The 19,748-nt window shown below is 42.0% G+C and overlaps 1 protein-coding gene across 2 annotated transcripts; it reads left to right on the forward strand.

The window, feature by feature from the left end:
- The first annotated feature begins 6,258 nt into the window (after positions 1-6,258).
- On the forward strand, positions 6,259-19,253 carry DEPDC1 (DEP domain containing 1). 2 transcript variants are annotated; one of them, XM_035124202.3, is made up of 12 exons: positions 6,259-6,397; positions 7,557-7,822; positions 8,294-8,444; positions 9,001-9,116; positions 10,439-10,578; positions 11,420-11,467; positions 12,191-12,331; positions 12,719-13,576; positions 14,302-14,474; positions 14,684-14,860; positions 15,823-16,008; positions 17,542-19,253. In XM_035124202.3, exons 1-12 carry the CDS (start codon positions 6,350-6,352, stop codon positions 17,680-17,682), a joined length of 2,445 nt encoding a protein of 814 aa, XP_034980093.1. In that variant the 5' UTR covers positions 6,259-6,349; the 3' UTR covers positions 17,683-19,253. The 2 variants fall into 2 exon arrangements, with proteins under 2 accessions (XP_034980093.1, XP_034980094.1); XM_035124203.3 differs by lacking the exon at positions 12,719-13,576 and having other exon boundaries at positions 6,260-6,397.
- Positions 19,254-19,748: the final 495 nt, after the last annotated feature.

The raw sequence follows: 19,748 nt of genomic DNA on the forward strand, positions 1-19,748 counted from the left end.
AGTCTGAGCCGCGCCTCGGCGTGCAGGGGGCAGCAAGGCTTCAGATTGGCTGGCATCAATCAAAGCCCAGCACCCTTCCTCCGCAGGGCGGGGAGAAGTCAGGAGGAGGGGGGAGGAGGGAGGAGGTGCCACTGCAGTGTGTGTGAGGGAGGGGGGGAATGGCGCCCCCAAAAATGCAAAAAAATGGTGCAGCCCGAACGATCACGCCGATCCAAGCAGCAATTCCAGGACCTATCCGCAGGCCGGATCCAGAGGGCAATTGGGCCTGATCCAGCCCACGGGCCTTAGTTTGCTGACCCATGAATTACAATATAAAAACACAAAATACATAAAAACAAAAACAAAGACAACCCAATAATCTCCCCTTCCACAACACATTTAAAAGGGCATTAGATATCAGTCAGCCAAAGTCCTGGTTGATGAGGAATGTTTTCGCCTGGTCCCTAAAGGTATATAATGAAGACACCAAACGATTCTTGGGAGAGCATTCCACAAATGGGGGGCCACTGCAGAAAAGGCCCGTTCTCGTGTTGCCATCCTGGGGACCTCTCGTGGAGGAGGCACACGATAAAAGGCCCCAGAGGATGGTATCAGGGTCCAGGTAGGTTCATATGGAGAGAGGCGGTCCTTGAGTTATTGCGGTCCTGAGCTGTTGAGGTGTGCTTAGTTCACAGCTCACCTGCAGCTGCTTTGCCACATGAGCTCTGGAGCTCCTGGTCTATGAAGTAGAACCTAGTGTATGTTCTGCGACTGCAGCTCAACCCCAAGCCACAATTTCACTCTAAGAATTTTTTTCTCTAGGATGGATATTAAACTGACAAGCACAATCCCCGTTGAGCTCCTGTAAGTCACAGTCTGCACAGAAGTGAAATGTTCCCCCTTTAGGCATCATCATGTCTAACAAGTTGAATTTATATGAACAAGATGTTTAATTATGTAAAATGATGTTTAAAAGGCTTAAATACAAAAGCTTTGTGTATATATCTTTTTCTCCTAATAAAAAACAACACTTTTTCTTTCCTGCTGATAACTAACTGGAACAGCTAAACATGATACATGGAAAACTGGCTTGAGCAGAAAAGAAACAGACCTAAGGGTGATGATCTACCAAACACCCAGAAATTATTTTCCAGTGAGGATATTTCTTCAGCAGCTCACCTAGAGAAACAAAGGCTGTATTATAGCCCATACGTAATGAAAACTGAATGCTAATAATTCAACATCAATTCATATTTAACACAGTAATTATGCAACTATGACGCTCTTGCATCAGCTAAATGTCAATTCAAACAAATCCAACATCTTTCTGAAATCCATCTGCATGCCTTTAAAAAATAATAACACAAATTCAATAGCACCATCGTGTGGCAGAAACAAAAACTACAAAATTAGATATGAAAGGAAAAGGAACTCATTCTGCATCTCGTGTGCATCCTGAACCTCTTCGTGCTTCTTCGGAAACAATTCTACTCGTTTTAGGGACTCGACACCAGATCAGGACAAATAGATCAGCCTAAGACAGTTCAGTCCCTCAGGGAACTGTCTCTGCAGAGACGTCACTCGCAGGCAATATGCAGTCCAGCCTAACCAGCACTCAGCAAGCATTGCCCTGGACTCAGAGCTTGCCATGTGTTAGTGTATTAGAGAGAACTTGGGAGGGAAGCAGTGCATCACCTCTAGAGGCATGGCTGGTACAAAACTGCCACCTTCGCTTTCCTGACTGCTTGGAGATGGGCCCTTCCCCTTACAACATTCATGCTGGCTAAATATCTGTACCATCCATCCATCCATCCATCCATCCATCCATCTATAGATGGATCTCTCCCTCTCTCCCTCTCTCTCTCTCTCTCTCTCTCTTTATTGCAGTTTTTTATATTACAGTATGTCTTTCAGAATTCCTGTCATTCAAGCATCAGAAAGATTCATTAATAAAAATTGCAATTGCGATATCAAAGTACAGTGGTGCCTCGACTTACGAAGGCGATCCATTCCGTGGCGCTCTTCGTAAGTTGAAACCTTCGGTTGTCGAAGTGTCCGTTGTGCGCATGCGCGAAGCGCGATTTTGCGCTTTGCACATGTGCAGACCACACACGCGCAGCGAAAAAACCTCTGGGTTTGCCAACTTTGTGAGTCAAAACCTTCGGAAGTTGAGGCATTCGTACGTCGAGGTACCACTGTATAAGCGTTCGTTACAGGGCAGTTTGTGGTAGATGGCCTCAGATGGAGAGTGAAGAGACCCATCTGACGTGACCTTTGTCTGCCTCCCTTTCCTTCCTCTTTCTAAGACATGTTAACCCTCCATCAGCTTCTCACTCCTTTTGACCTTGGAAAGTCTTTAGTCAGTTGCCACAGAGCACATGTTATTTTCCGCATTGTTTTGTATCGTTTGGGATTTGCAGGAAGAAGAATATACATCTGTAATCTTCTGGCAAACCCCCTGCTTCTTCACTAACAAGCCACTACCTCGGGGTGGCCTGGCCAAGATCAGTGGTCTGGAAGAGGTCATTTCAGCAAATTAACTCAATTCCACTTGATAATACTCATTTTTGAAGATCTGCACCTTACGATTCCTATAAATTAAACTACTGTTTCACACGGAGGCTGTCTTGTTTCACAAAGAGGATAAATCAGAGTGCATTAATTTAAGCCAGTTTAGTTTCATTGAATCAACTGAGGTCCTCCAAAATATGTCACCATTTATAGTTTTCATAATCCAGAAACAAAGCTGTGATGTCCTGGAGGTAAATAATTATAAGGAAAATACTGTAAGTGGCATTTCCTGCATTCTAACTGTGACGGTGGCACTACTGAGGCTTGTTTGGGTAGTAAGAATGCTGAATTAATTTGTTTTTTTATAAATATTTTTATTAAATTTTCCACATTAAAAAAACCAAAACATACATAACATATTTCCACCCTCTTCCAACCCCCCTCCACAGGCCCCCTCCTGCCACGAGCGAGTCCCATGAAAGTAGGCAGTTGAAGGTGTTCCATTTTATAATTGGGTTTGTCCTCCCCCCCCTCCCCTGTCCCAAATCCCTTCTGCCACCAGGGAGCTCCAGTAAAACAAGGGAGAAAACAGGGGAGTGTCCACCCAACCATTTATCCCAAAAAGAAAAAAGAGAAACTCCCAAACAACCCCCCCTAAAAAGGTAAAAAGGAAAAGGGAAAAAGAAAAAGAAAAAGAGACATTATTATTATAATTGTTCCATTTTCATAAACATACCTCTAGTTTATGAGAATGCTGAATTAATTTGAACACCGCTAGATCCTATATTCCGTTCAGCCTCAGGCCATTATACGTTTAATTCCTGCATCTTGTTTTTTTATACGTATGCCACAGTGCATTAAACAATGCAGTGTGAATTCAGAGGCAACTTCCTCTAAAGCAGGAATAGCCAACATGGTGCCTGCAGAGGTCAGCTCCAGTTTGCAGAGTCAATGGTCAGGGGAGATGGGAATTGTAGTCCAACCCATCTGGAGGGCAGCTACTTCTGCTGTAAAGGAAATGGCACAAACTGTTCAGTCTCAGTAATCAAGGGCTGTTGCATAAAGCAAAAACTGTACAGTACTTCTAAGCTTGTGAACTATTCGCCCTTCCTGTTAACAAACAATTTAAATCCTACGATTAGATTTATGTAAGTTTGATTTACGTTAGCTCCATTTAAATGTTTTACATGAGCAAGTGTTTCCCACTTAGGACAACTACCATTCATCCCAGAAGGCCTTTATAATTGCAGTCTTTTCAAAAAGGTCATCAATAAGTCTGGGCAAAACTCGAAAGCTTCAGCTTTTGTGTTTTACTGACAGGAATGAACAAACAGAAAATCTGGCATGATGGATATTAATAACACTCATTTAACATTTTAAAATAGAAGTATTCCTCTCTTCTGTCCCCCCCCCCCCCGCTGCCTCTGGAGAAAGGTAACCTGGAATCCAGAGCTTTTGGGATTATGGCTGCATGAGTAAGTGTTGCAGTTGCTGTAATAATGAGCATCATGTGAGTTTCTTAATTTGATACAGAAAATCTATGAAAGTGGCAGCTAGTGTGTCTTCTATCTACCCCTCATATTTGGGGTGCTAAACGGGTTTGTTTGTTTTTTGTCCCGGATGAAGCTTCCAGAGGGGAGCCATTGAGGGTCTAAGTCTGTGTGTGTGAATGTGCATGGGGGTGTGCCAAACTGGGTCTTTGATCCAGGTGAAATAAAGCCTAGTTTGTCCCCTGGCCTGAGCTCTTCCTTGTCTCAGCGTTGTACCTTTTGCAGTCCACGGACTCCCATTTCTATTTTATTTATTTGTTTGTTTATAAAAAAATATTTATACACTTCTGTATCTTTAAAAAAAATACATCAAAGTGGTTTGCAACAACATAAAAACAGAAAATTTCCAGATAGTGTCTCTGTTACCATCTTCTGCATCCATCACACTCCACCGTTCCTTTTCTGCAATGCCTTGTGAAGGTGAGGGACCCCAGAAGTTCAACCAATGAACCCTATTTAATTGCTCATCTTCTAACATTGTGTATGCCATCAAATGCCAACGGTGCCCTTCAGCTCTCTATATTGGACAAACAGGCCAAACCCTACGCCAAAGGATAAATGGACATAAACCTGACATCAGGAATCACAAGACAGAGAAACCAGCAGGAGAACACTTCGATCTCCCAGGACATACTATACAAGATCTCAAAGTAGCTGTTTTATTACAAAAGAATTTCAGAAACAGACTGGAAAGAGAAGTTGCTGAATTGCAACTCATTACCAAGCTTAAAACCATGGAGAGACCTGATCTGAATAAGGACACTGGATTCTTATCTCATTATACATGATCAAGCTTTCTTTAGCACCTCAGCCCTTGCTTTTTCCTGCAAGACCAATTGCAGTCGTTAACAGTCATCAGCAGGTTTACCACTCCTATCAGCCAATTACCCATTCCCACCACCCTTCTGAGTAATACCCCCTCCTCACCCTCTGACTATACATAAGGGTCTGGTGACTTCTGTTTCAATGTATCTGAAGAAGTGTGCATGCACACGAAAGCTTATACCAATGACAAACCTAGTTGGTCTCCAAGGTGCTACTGGAAGGATTTTTTTATTTGTTTTGACTGCATCAGACCAACACAACTACCTACCTGTAACTAGTACAATGAACCCTACCGTAGAAGATAAAGCAAATCCCCCTATGGCATGGGGGGTGGGGACATTTCCATGGCAGAAGGCACTTGACTCTTTGTATAAACTGAAGGTACACACAGAGAGAAACAATTCTGGATTGTCCGTGAATCCTGGAAGACCTGCTCCTTACAGTACTTTGCTAGCCTTTTCCACCTGGCTTGGGAGGGTAGGGCCTTGATGACTACAGCTACAAAAGCTGAGGCTGTTCAGCAGGCTCTTGGGCTAGGCCCCGACATTGCCTTGGTGGGAGGCATTGTTGTTTTTTCATGTTTTTTATTAAGATTTCTTAAGTATACAAAAACAGTGTGATGTCTCTTTCTTCAAGTTATGTTTTCTACAATTCAGTTGCATTTGTTATGAGACATTAATGATAATTAATGATATTAACCTACATACAATGTTAGGTTAGGAAGAAAAGAGGGAGAGTCGTGAGTGGTGGTGGATGGTTATGTTTCTATTCTTCTACTTAGTGTATGTGTGGGGTTTTGTGTCAGCGTTACTTTGTGTGTGTGTGTGTGTGTGTGTGTGTGTGTGTGTGTGTGTGTGTGTGTGTGTTGTTGCTGCTGCTGCTGCTGCTGCTGCTGCTGCTGCTGCTGCTGCTGCTACTAATTCTCTCCTTTTTTTGTATCTTTACCTTATATCTTTTTATGTGGGTTTTTTCCCATTTGCTTACTTTTTGATGTTTTGTTTATTGTTTATGACTTTTTTGATACGTTTGTAGTTGTGCAATTTTATTTTTCAGGTTGCAAGCCGCCCTTGAGCGTGGCTTTAACGATGGAATCCATCCCTGGCCGCTGGAACTGAAAAGAGACGGTGGAGAAAAGCTCCATATTCTCACTCCACCCCACCCTATCCCTAGTTCAGCACGGCCGATTTTCGCTCCATTGTACAAATCGGCCGGTAAACTCATCCGCGTGCGCCCTATACTGTAATGCTATCTAGTCCTCCTTGACAGGCGAAAAATCGGGAACTGTGCCCATTAATCACCTCCTGCCTCCTTTGCAGCTGAGAACACACCTTCCTTCCGCCCTTCGCGTGCGTGCGCGCGTGTCACATGACCTCGCGCTCCTCCAATCAGAGGCTCCGGGGCGCCGTTCAAACCGTCCGGCAGCAGTTGCCTTCCTGCCTGGCGTCGCTCGCCATAGCCTTCGCCTCCCTCGGTCCGGGCGCGCTATGGAGGGCCGGGTGGTGTCTCCGGGTCCCTACCGAGCCACCAAGCTAGTAAGCGGGGCGGAGAAAGCGGCGAGGGAGGGACTCGCCCCGGGGCGATGAGTGCAGAGCGGTGTATTAGCCAGCAAGCCCGGAGTGCGCGGTTGGGGCGGCTTCACACTTGACACAGTTCGCGTGTCTGCTTGTATTCGTGTCTGTTTTGTTCTTTAATAAGAACTTTTTCTCTTTTAAGGTTGCCTTTTGGGGCCCCGAAAGAGTTTCTCTCCCCTCCCCCCCCAAATCCTTTCCAGGTGCTTGAAACCAATAAAAAAAACTTGAACCAAAGAAAATTGTGAAAACCTTCAGGGGGGGCAGGGTTTTTAGGGGGGGGGTTCTACCAGTTTAAAAGCCATCAGGGATGTGGTTTGTTTTAATTTCTTTTTGCACGCTACAGTCATGGCATGCGGAGGTTTTTCTCTTCCTTGTCCACATGCTAGTAAGCAGCAACTGGCTTCTTCGCCCAAGGGAAAATTGTGATCCACCAGATATTGTTGGATTGTGCAGTCCCCGCCAGCATGACAAGTGGTCAGGGATAATGGGAGCTGTAGTCCAATAAGATATGGAGGGTCACAGCTTATTGATTCCCCATGGACATGGGGTGTAAAGTCCTCCACGTGTGATTGCTACATGCAGCAGTGGTTTCTATTTAGGGCCACGAAACATGTTTAGAAAATTATCCAGTTCCACACTGTTGAAGCTGGTATTTTTAATTTGCACTTTTGCCTAGAAGTGCATGTTTAACATCATACACAAGGTGGTTGCCTTGAATATGTTTAGTGATTAATGAATATGTGATTCGTGGTGGCATGACAAAACATTTGCCTATATTGCCTATATTGAAGAAGCCGTGGAGTGGAGTAATCATATGACTCCTCCTTTGCACACCTGCAGATTCCACACTTCACAGCACTGCCATGTGTAATCAGCCCTTTGTTAATACCCTTCTAGCTAAGGAGGAATGTTACTACATTTTCAATTGCCGTTATGAGGAAATGGGGATTCTGACATGCATTAATAATGCCTTGATAAACAGCACGAGGTTTGTGGTATATTTGGGCATTGGTGCATTTTGTGGTGGATAACTTAGTTTCATTACCTATTCCAAACTGCAGATTCTGGTTAGCTTATTCTTGTTGTTTTTTAAAACCTAATTTTTACTTCTGCCTTGTAGTGGAATGAAGTTACTAAATATTTTCGGGCAGAAATGCCACGAAGGAAACACAGGCAACACTTCAGAAAATATGGGAATTGTTTTACTGCAACAGAAGCAATCGACTGGCTTCATGAATTACTGAAGAATAACAGTAATTTTGGTCCAGAAGTTACTAGGCAGCAAACTATTCAGCTGTTAAGGAAATTTCTCAAAAATCATGTGATAGAGGATATAAAAGGAAGATGGGGCTCAGAGAATCTGGATGACAACCATAACTTGTTCAGGTAATATATAACCATATTGACAGAACTTGGAAAATCGGGTTGATTGGATGCAATGCAGGAAGAAGAATATACACCTGTTGATTTCCCCTGTTTCATGTGTTACTACCAAAAATAATGAGGTTTTAATTTATTCACAATTTCCACCTTTGAGTAACATGGAATTGAAAATTAGCTCTAGCATAAGATCAGCATCTAGTAGTATGATATAATATGCACTAGGCTTGTGCCAAACTAATTGGGATGCTGGGCTTACTTTATCCTGTACATACAATGAAAGAATTCCTCCATTTCAGTACTTGTATGTGACATGTATCCATTACCTTAATGAAAATTGTTGACTTTTATACTGTAAATGTTTTTGAGCGATGAACGCTTTCCCAAATATTTAATTACTTTGAAATGCAAACTGTGTTTCAAAATAGTCTGTGACGCTACTGTTCAATGTTGAGCTTTTGTGTTTTAAAATTACAGGTTTCCTTCAGTTTCCCCAGTGAAAATTCTGCCGCGTCGGTATCCGTTGAGTGAGAGCACAGATAATGTTTCAAAACAGACAGAAAGGATATTTAAGTTACCACATTTCTCCAGGAGAACACCCAAAAAATATGAATTCCGGGAATGTAAGGTAATAGGTTATTTCGGACTCTATGATTCTATGACTCATTATGCACCCTTACCTGGCAGTAAACCCATGGAACACAGACCTACTGCTAAGTATTTATTTATTCATTAGATCTTTCTCCAAGGAGCTCAGTGTAACAGCATAGATGGTTCCCCTCTTCTCCATTTTATCCTCACAACCCCCCTGTGATGTAGGCTAAGCTAAGAGATGGCAACTGACCCAAAGTCACCCAGTGAGCTTCATGGCTGATTGGGGATTTGAACCCAACTCCGGGCCAGTGGCCATGCTGGCTGGAGCTGATGAACACGGTAGTCCAACAGCATCTGGGAAAGCTACAAGTTGCCCACTCCTAAGTTATGGCGTTGCAGGATTGCTGTAAACATTGTGGAAACGGCTAACTGTCTGGTGGGCAATTGTGTGAATATCCATTAGCGGTCTTCTGGCTTCCAGACTCCTGGAAGGATGGGGAGGAGAAGGGTTGTTATGAGATAGTCTGACTCTTGAGTAAAAGTCTTGACGATACATATTTATAATGCCTTTTATTATTGTTCCTTTGTAGGAGAACACAGAAAATGTGGAAAGTGAAATGATGGAAGAGGACAGGAAAAATATGTGCATCAGACAAATAACCCAAGCGGACATAGACGAAGTTTGGAGAAACACGGTTGTGATACAGTCAGTGACAAATGATCTTTTTCCCTCCCATCATTTCCCAATGTGCCTAAGGAGAGAATCGTTAACTTTTTGGACAAAGATCATTGTAGTGTCCCGATGGTCAGCTGAGGTTCTCAAAGCATTCTGTTGGGAGAAGCCTCCTTTTAAGTTGAATACTTTATTGCTGGCAGAGCATTTTGAGTACAGTCGTACCTTGGTTTTCAAATGCCTTGGGAATCTTAACGTTTTGGCTCCCGAACGATCAAAAACTGGAAGTGAATGTTCTGGTTTTTGAACGTTCTTTGGAACCCAAACGTCTGACACGGCTTCCGATTGGCTGCAGGAGCTTCCTGCAGCCAATCGGAAGCTGCACCTTGGTTCCCAAACGTTTTGGAAGTCAAATGGACTTCTGGAACGGATTCCGTTCGACTTCCAAGGTACCACTGTACTGGAAATTTTGAGCTTAGCAAGCCTATACACCAAATTGAATTAAAATATTAGCATTTCTAAAGATCACTTGTCCTACTAAAACATAAAAAGTGCATGGATTATTGTAATAGCTTAAGTTGGGAAAGACAGGGTGTATTTGGAAGAAGAGATATTTCTTCTAGGGAAGAACGTGTGTGCTTTGTCTCTGGCCCTGTTTATATTTTAATGATAAGCTCCTCTGGTTAATTTCTTTTAAAACCTATTTTTAAGCCATGGATAATGAAGATAGCATGTTTAACTAACAAAGTTTGCTTTACTCCACAATCTCTGGTTCATATGTAATACCAAGCCAGGTTTTGTGAAAACCAAAACTAAACTCGGCCAAACTCCTCCTGGCTGCATAGCTGATAATGAGCAGAGGGAGGAGTGTGTGAGCCCAAAACTCACAGCAGCTCACGCAAGTAGTGGTAAATCATAGTTAAGCATTACTTATCAACATGGCTTCTGTGATACTTCATGGAACTTTTCTTGGACTTTTGAAGATGCCCGTTCTCTAGTGTCCTTGTCCTTTACCTGTCTGTGCTTAACAGATGTATCCTTGCTTATTATGATGCCTTAGACACCACAGGAAAATTCATTTCGAACTAGGCACTAAAGTGGATTTACATTCCCCTATACTATGATTTATTTACTGTGATCACCCAGTGATGAAATTTTCACGAAAGCTTGGTTTTGATTTGCAGGCAGTAACATTAAGAACACTGTAAAATGATATGCTTATCATTTCAGAGATGTTTGAACATCAATATATATTGAAACCTTTCGCAAGCCTGTGCTTTTTTAGAGACACCCCCCCCCCAAAAGTAACGTGCTCAGTTCTGGAATTATCTGGTGTGGTTTTTTCCTCCTTGCAGTTTGCAAACTATTTTAGGCGTGCCATCCGTGCCATCACTCAACGAACTATTGCATCCTGCACAAATAGTTCCTCGGTACATAATATACAACATGACTAATACAAGTAAACATGGCGTCGTTCTTCTGCAAGACAAATCAGGCAAGTCCTGTACAATTATTTGAAAACCTGATTTCCAACCCCCCCTTTAAATATTATGGAAAGTGCAGTATTTCTCCTGTCTGGTAATTTAACATTGGTATTAAAATCTACAGTAATAATTAATTCCACACATGTTTACTATGAAGCCCTCAGTAATTTGAAAGATATCGGCCAACTTTCCTACAGGCCCTCCCAGATGTTTCCGGGGTGCCCTGGGCGAGGGCATTCTCTGTGGAAGCCCCTAAGTTGTGGAATTCCCTCCACATTGGGGGGCGGCGGTGCCTGGCTTCTTCACTATTCAGCTTTCGGTGAATTTTGAAGACGTGCCTGACCTTTGACACCTGAGACGTGTGTTTTCAGAGCTCACTCGTTTTGTGTGATTGTGATCTGTTTTAACTGTTTCAAGTTTTTAATTGTAACCCACCCTGGGATGTGCTAGTGAATGGTGGGTGATAAATGCAATAATAATAATTTCAACAGAACTTCAATTTAAATATGCTTCATTATCACAACCTAGCACAAGGGAAGAAAGAGCAAAGGGGAAGTCTAGAACTTTTGCTTCTTCTCAAACTACACGTTTTAAAACTGGTTATGTCAGTTAAGGGTCAGTTAAGGGTAAGCTAGAAAATTAACCATGAGAGTGACCTTGAGCAACTGGTAACTCTTGGTCTAATTCCCAGCTATTTCTCATGGGTAGCATGTGGGTTAAAGTGAGATGTTATATCTTCCAGAATATGCCCTTAGATGATGGATGAAACAGGACAAATAGAAAGAATATGTGAAGTCTGCTCTTAAGAACTGGTCAATTTGTCTCTTCCTTCCTCTACCCCCTTCCTTGCAGAAGACCTCCCTCACTGGGTACTGTCAGCTATGAAGTGCTTGGCAAACTGTAAGTTACACACATTGTTTGAAATGTCAGGTGCTGAAATAAAAATGGAAAACAGAATAGAAGTACCAATACTATATTGGTGACATCTGCTAGGCTCTTATTTATTCTGGGCTTCCGATAATCTGATTTTTAGAATATTTTATGAGATAAGTGAAATTAAGGCCGAAAAAATAGCAAAATAGTAACACTGTAATTCCATAAATGCACCACAAATTTGTGCCTGATCTGTACACTGGCAGTTCTTTAAAAAATTGTTGTGTTACATCATGTCAGGGATCCATCCACCACCATACCCCAGCCAGACAGACTAGCTAGCTTTATTTTTGCCACTCACTCAGGAAGATCATTCCATTTGTATAATTATGTAAAATGATGGTTGTGACCGAAATCCTAACCCCTGCCGTCAGGGCTTTTCAGAGCAGCAGAGGGGCTGCCACATCCACACACCAGCCACTCACTGAATACAGAAGGGGGGGAGGTTTGTACCCCATCCCTGTACCAGCTGCAGCAATTGGGCCCAATCCTAGGCTGGTTTCGCTTTCAGAATGGCTGTTTCTGAGCTTTCTACTGGTGGAGATCCTGCCTGCTAACCCCAACCATAAAGGGGGTTCGAGTCCTCCGCCCTGTAAGATCACACACATACAGCTCTTTGTGTTGTTTCCTGTTGTGAATTTTTGACGTCGAGTTCAATGTTACTGATATTTATTTCCTTTTGTATTTTAGGGCCTAGAAGCAATGGCACGAGCCAGCCAATGTACATGGGCTTTGAACGAGATGTATTCAAAACAGTTGCCGACTATTTTCTTAGTCTTCCCGAACCTTTGCTTACATTTCAGTACTATGAGTTATTTGTGAATATACTGGGTACGTATTCCTCTAGTTCTGAGGCACCCCAAACTTTAATGGGCATTTGAGAAGATAGGCTAAGCGAAATCACTTGGTGTATCTTAGATTTTCAGAGTGAACTCTGGATGCCTTAATAGAACAAGTAATTCATTATAAATTTTAACAACTTTGTTTTCTGTTCTTAGGCTTTGCACTGAATGCTGAACACAGACTGGCTTGTTATGTGTCCTTAGTCTTGCATATCTGAGCTATCTGTTGCACTTATGTTTTTGAATATCCTCTGACTGAGCAAGTGTTCTCTTCAACATGACTAACATTTCTGGCTTAACTTTTCTGACTTACGTTGCTTGTCTTGTTGCCTTGTCACATCGCCTGCATCTGAACTTGTATTTCATTTTCTGATAGTTTTGTGTGGCTGCATCGCAGTTCCAAATAGATCCAGTGGAAAATCTAGTGCACGGAATGACTTGACGCTTTCAAAAACTCCACCCTTAAACTCTTTCAAGTCAACCGAATGCCTTCTGCTAAGTTTGCTCCATCATAAGACTGGCGAAAAGGACAAAGCTGAGGCTTCCAAAACAGTTTCTGTAAAGTGTACAGCTGAAAAGGGACATGATAAAAAGTTGCAGCATGATAGTGTGCCTTGTGAACATGCCACCGTTCATCGACTAGCAGGTGGAAGTTGTCAGAACCTTTCGAGACTGAAAAATGAACAAGCTATGCCTCTCAAACTTAAGGCGAGGTGTTACTCTTTGGAGGGAATTGCAGATACCGCCTCAAGCAAGTATAGTAAAGACGGACTAAAAATACCTTCTGAAACTGGGCTTCATATACCATTCGCAAGTAATGGAGACCAGCTGTTTCACTCTGTGCGTAATCCAGACTGTTTCTTGGATCTTTGTTCAGACGTCGCTGGCCCAAAACAAACATGTGGCTTCAGGAGAGTTTCCGCATCAAGTATTCCAGACCAAGAGCTATCTAGTGTTAACCACAAATCAGAGCAACTTTGCAGATCTCGTAGTTTACGTGGAAATAGCAGCTCTGGCTGGTGTAGTGCCCATGCTCCAGTTGCAGAGATCACGGTGAAACCACATCCTTTGGGCCATCTGGGCCAAAAAACCCAAAGTACCACTACACTAGTTACTAAAATAGGAAATAAACCTGGGAATTCTGATATGGCCATCAGTAAAAGACTCTGCAAAAGTGCAACACAACTTTCAGAAAACACGCTTCCCCCCAGCTCCCTTATGTTGACTGGCACAAGTAAGATTGCTTTCCTGAGCATGGGATTTATTTATTTATATTTACTAACTAGTTTGTTTTTCTGCCTTTTTTTTTCTTTGCACAAACCCCAAGGTTTTAAATGACTAAACGTATTGGACAAGATTTGTCAAAAGAGTTCCTGTGGCCTTTTGAGGTTCAGTAATTTTTAAAAACTAATATTTTGCCATGCAAGCATCAGTATCTTCTATAGTGCATGCTAATGCCAAGTGTGTGATCTCTTCTGTCAATGCTGTTATATTTGTGTAATTCAGCATATTTGTAACTCGCGTGGCTACCGGGCAACTCTCTTCCAAACAACGTATAGAGAAAAGAAAAGCTGCTATTGGGCACAGACTGCTAAATCACTCGTCTAGTCTCTAAACAACCAGCTAGAAGGTTTTATGTAATTGGACTTTAGCACAGGTAGGTAGGTAGGTAATTTATTTCGGCCATTGGCCCATCGACTTTAGCACACTTCAGTGTTAAAATAATAATGTTTTGCTTTGCTTTGCTCTTCACCTGCATTACTGGAGCAAAATGAAGCGAGTTCAGGATCTTAGCACAACAGTCTAGGATAGAGCACATAACTAACTTCTTAGCTAGAATAGAATCAATTACTGTAAAACTCTTCCTTTGTGTAATGCGGGGAAATTAGCAGAGTTGCTAATTCTGCTTTTGATACAGTTACCAAGAATAATGTCTGTCCCCAATTCTTAATTTACTAGAGCTGCTCCAATCTCATTTAGAAAGAGTTGCTATTGAAGCACTGCAGATCTGCTGCTTATTGCTTCCTCCATCAAATCGCAGAAAACTTCAACTCTTGATGCGCATGATCTCTCGAATAAGTGAAAATGTTGATATGCCACGACTTCATGATTCAGTGGGCACCAGGTCTTTGGTAAGATGCCTTGCTTTCCAAATTTTTCCATTGTACAACTGTCATATTTTAGGCTTCCAATGTTATCAGTCTTCCCCTCTGTGCCATTATTACTGTTAAGGGGATAAGTCTTGGGAAGGAACATGATACCACATTTCCTTCCCAAATAATTGCCACAATATTCAGTACAATTCTTTTGTTTCCTAACCAGTTTGTTTAAATGTTTCCAGATGATACAGACATTTTCTCGGTGTATATTGTGTTGTGAAGAAGAGGTCGATCTTGATGAGTTGCTTGCCATAAGATTAGTTTCCTTTCTAATGGATCATCACCGAGAAATTCTAGAAGTCCCGATTTATTTACAAGCGGCTGTACAAGAACACTTAGAAATTTTAAAAACTACTCAGGTGAGGGAAAAGGTTGAAGCATGCCTTTCATGCTTCAAAAAAAAAGTCTTATGAGGCAGAGATCCTAACTACTGAGCTTGCTGTCTTTTTTCTCAGTCTGGATCTTGGGACACATTCATCTAAGTTACCTATTTAAGACTCCTACTTAAAATGCAGAACTTGACATTTCTTGCCCCTTAAACTTAAGGATGTTTTGCATCCTTGAGGTACTTTTCTTCCCATATCTTCAGGCAATTGTAATAGTTTGGCTCCTGGCGAAGATTCTGTAGAAATCATTTGGTTGCTTTTTGGCTATTACACTGGTGCCTTGATTGTTGAACTTAATCCGTTCCAGGAGTCTGTTCGACTCCTGGAACCGTTTGAAAACCAAGGCGTGGCTTCTGATTGGCTGCAGGAGCTTCCTGCACTCAATCAGAAGCCGAGGAAGCCGCATTGGATGTTCAGCTGCTGAAAAATGTTCACAAACTGGAACACTTACTTCCAGGTTTTCAGCGTTCGGGAGCCAAGCTGTTCAACAACCAAGGTACCACTGTACTCAGTTTGGTCTTCAGGGAATTCTGTGGACTTCCAGACCTGATTATTTATTGACAGGAATCAAATTTTCATTATGTTACTTTGTACTATAACTGTTCTCTGTACAATAACTCTCCGTCCAATGCCCCTGGGTACTTCTGTGGTTTTAGAAAATTGGGTCATATTTTTATCTTACTTTGATTCCATTGTTCATTGGTATCTTACCCTTTGGGAGTTTCAGCCTCTGCAAGTAGGTCAGTATTATCATTATCATCCACATATGACAGATAGAGAGAGGGCTGAGAGAATCCTGGTTTGAAACCCATTCAGTGCATCCCTGGCTTAGATTGGAACTGGGAGTGTCAGGTTGAGAGCGCTTGCTGTTTAACAAATGCACCAAACCAGCTCTGTGTAAAATGCCTGGAACTTCACATTATCTTTGTTTGCAGATGGAGTGCCTAGGGGAAGAACTGAGCACCATATTTCCAACTTACTCCTACTGCGAGAGGATAACTTCTCAGGAATTTGATGCACAAAAGATTTTCACCTCTCAGGCAGCAGTTGCTGAGCTTCTGGAAAGCATCATTAAGGACAGAAAATTAACTGTGAAAGACAAGAAGAAGACGCTTAAGCAGGTAATAGAAGATGTTAAACCTGCATCAATGTTATTTGGGAAGCAGGTGGCCATTTAGTTCGCAGAATGGACAGTTAAGTTGCCTCTGGCACTCTCGTTTGGATGAAAATTGCCTGCCTGGAAATGGGTGCTTGCAGTGTGGAGAACAAAGGGATCTGTTCAGCAGCATCTTTTTCTTTTTTCTTTTAAAAAAGCTGCATCTGTTTCTGAAGCTTGCTACAGCCCCATCACTGCTGGCTCTTCAGCTGTAGTGGTGAAAACAAGGCTTATACCACAAAGGTTAAGTTGGCACCTTAGGCCTGGCAAGTTGGGCAAAAATATAACAGCTCTGGCCCTTTAATCTTGCTGCTAATTAGCATTCTGCTTAGGCCCTTATCTGTGTTAAGGAGATGTCCCTATAGTACACCAGAACTTCTGTTGAGGTGCAGGTGGCTGCTCCTCTCGACCTCCAAAATTCGCCCCCATCCCAGCTGTGATGAACAGGGACTTTCTAGTGCTACAGTGTTCATTGTGCCAGCTGCTTTGCCAGTGCAAATACGATTGTGTTGTAACTCCATAATGGGAGGACATGGCATTCTTTTATGGGATTTGAAATCCCTGTCTACAGCATGCAGAATCATATCTAGCCTACCTCAAGATGTCACACAGGGGGGGGGGTGTCTTTTCATTTTTTTAATGGATCAACAGCAAGTCTGCAGTAGAGATTTATTCCTCCTTCACCAGCCAAATCCTATGCATGTTGGCTTGGAAATAAATGCCACTGTCCAATATGATTTGCTCTCCAATTAGTATGCAAATGATTTCGGGCTTAAAGGGTTAATGGTGAGTGGGCTGTTTTTGCAATTGACCTCTGCTTTGATATTACTAGTACTCTAAAATGACACATATACCCTCACAATTGTTATGAAAAAGTGCATGCTAGGTTGAATAAGTAGGAGGTTCCCCCCCCCAAGTGTTTAGCTTGGTTTATTCAAGGTCACCTGACACACAGTTTACTGTAATCTACTTTTGGGTAAAGTACAATATCTTTGGAAGCTTAATACAGAGGATTTCTGTTCTTCTGCAGAAACCTTTGAGTTTGTTTTTTTCCTGGACAAACCCCCTACACAAAATTGTACTTGTCCCAGAACTTTCTAAGTCTTATGACTCGAGTCCAGCTCTAAAGCAAGCAGCTTTTAAATCACCAAGTTGTTGTTGTTATTCTCTGTACTCTCTCGTAGTAATGGGGACTTTGTTGGGCTTGAATTGTTTCTTAAATTCAGCCAAAAGGACATCATGCCGTTGAAAGTTCCTGCTCTGTAGCTAGCTGGTTGCCAGTGAAAGAATTGTTTCATTCTGGATAGCAAGGAGTCTTGAGCCAGTATTTTGTAGCAAAGTAGAATGTTAAAATTGAATAAATAAAATAAATAGAAAATAAAGCAAACTTGGCCACCTCCCTGCCCACCCCTGTCTTTATAAGACTTATTACTTGGTTGTAGCACTGTGTTCGTTTTTTGTAACTTCAGTATGACTAACATGGCATCTTGTACCTCAGTTTCAGAAAGAGTATCCCGAGATCTATCGAAGCAGATTTCCAACCACAGAAAGTGAAGCCATCCTGTTTGAAGACAGGCCCACAATTAAGCAGCCAATGCTTAGCCTGAGAAAGCCAAAGTTTCGTACCCTGAGAAGTTAATTTTATGTCTTTTGACGAATCTGATGTTTGTAAAGCCATTTCGCTTGGAAAACAAATATTAGCGACCTTTAAGTGAGCGAGTATACAAAAATGTGAATTTGTTGAACTGTGCTATAATAGGTTGGGTCCCAGGGTTCCCTTGTCATACCCAAAGTCTGGAAATGACAACATCAGTGTTTACAAAAGAAACCAACCAATGTAAATAGGTAATATTTGTGTTTGAGTGGAGTTGGGTGAAATGAAGGGTAACCAAAAATGTACAGATACCAATAGCCAAAAAGAAAGAGACTGTGGAGTTAGTAGTATTGAGAATGTGTGCTATAACCCATTCCAAGAAATGGGACATACTTTTACCTCAGTCAGCTGGTGTTTGTGTTAATCTTCAAGAAGTACTGCATTTTTTAAGAAATTGTAAGAAAAGTAGAGGGTTTGATTTTTTATTATTTTTTGAGTGAAAGCAATAGGTTTGCAAGCAACTTGATTAGACAGCTTTTACTTTTCAATTTGCACTTACCGTGTATGTTGGTCGTCTATTGTCTCGAAAGTTTGCATGGTCCGCTGTTGACCAAGAGCGGAACATGTGTCACAGTGTTAAACAGAAGAGAGCGATTGTAAAGCTGATCATCTTTGCACAAATCCAGCCTTTCATAGAAAAAGGCTTCAACAGCCATAAAGAAGCAATTAAAAGCCTTGCTTGCAATGGTTCGAAGTGTGTTCCATTTGTAGTCCTGGAATATTTGGAAGTACGTAGTAAATGGCTCACTGGTCCCATTACTTGTGTTGAGGTTTCCCTCCCACGCTGTCTTTGTTCTCTTTCTTTCCATTTAGGCCAGTAAATTGGATCAAAGATAGGAGAGCAATCCTAAGTGGGATGAGGTGGAGAGTTAAGTAGCAGGCAATCTCCACTCCCAAATCCCTAGCAGCTTGCTCTGGCCATGTTGGGAGTTGGAAGGTGTTGCTACCGCCATCACCCTTCCATGCTGACGGGGATTGGTTTTGTTTTTAAAACCTTTCCTCCCGCCTGTTTCAATGGGAGGGAAATTAATTACAGCAGGTTCAGGCCAGCATCAATAGATAGCCCAGTATGTTGACTGTACAAGCAAAGGGGGTTGGATGCAGTGGATCAAAGGTCACCCCCAGTTGATCCCATCACAAATGGGGGGAAACACTGGCCGTACTGCTTCCATGGCTCCTGGGGGCTTAGAGGGGCCTCTAAGGCAGATGGGATGTCCAGTCAGCAGAGCACTTCCCCAATGGCAAAGCCACACTTCCATCCTATTCCCCTTCCCCCGTCGGCCTTCGGCAAGGGTTACATTCAACTAGTTTTAAGTCATCACTAATATAATTTAAGTGGGACCTAAGTACAACTAAGGTTACTCTGGATCCAATCCATTGTGTGTTGTAGTAAGACTACACTGCCCAGATTCTTTTCACCTCTCCTTCTCTTTTTATGTTTATCTGTTGTGAATGTTTTGTGTTTACAGCATGTATCTGTCAATATTTAATTGATTTTATATTTTTAAAATATCTGTCAGAGGAAGCTTGTTGAATAAAATGACATAATGTTGGTACTCTGTTAGTGTTTTGTTCGGAAGGGGGTTTCAGAAAGTGCATCAAAATTGAATTGTATCAGAAGGACCTGCAAGTTTAGGAACTAAACATAGAATTGCACTTAAGGAGTTAAATATCGTAGCAAATGGAAGACTATATGGAGTACCTTTTTGACGCTTAACACTGATTTTAGATTATTGTAGTATGAGTAATGTTTAAAGACTGCTGTGGTAAATGGAAGGCCCCAAATTGTAACAGCATTTGATAATTTATTATGGGGCAGTTCCAAAGACCAAAGATGCTCTGAGGTATTGCAATAATTCTGAGGTAACCTGCTTATTCTGAGTCTTTTATGATCTGGGTTATATTTCATCACACATTGGCTGTAGCCATCATACTGGGTTTTTAGATACCTTCATTTCCATGCGAAAGTATGATAGGTTTATCCCTTTTTTCTTAATGCTGACTCTTAGCCCTGAGCCTGTCAATCCTTCTAAGCCACTATTTGCTATCTT

This window comes from Zootoca vivipara, chromosome 7 (genome assembly GCF_965207765.1).
Source record: "Zootoca vivipara chromosome 7, rZooViv2.hap1.1, whole genome shotgun sequence".
Classification (NCBI taxonomy): domain Eukaryota; kingdom Metazoa; phylum Chordata; class Lepidosauria; order Squamata; family Lacertidae; genus Zootoca; species Zootoca vivipara.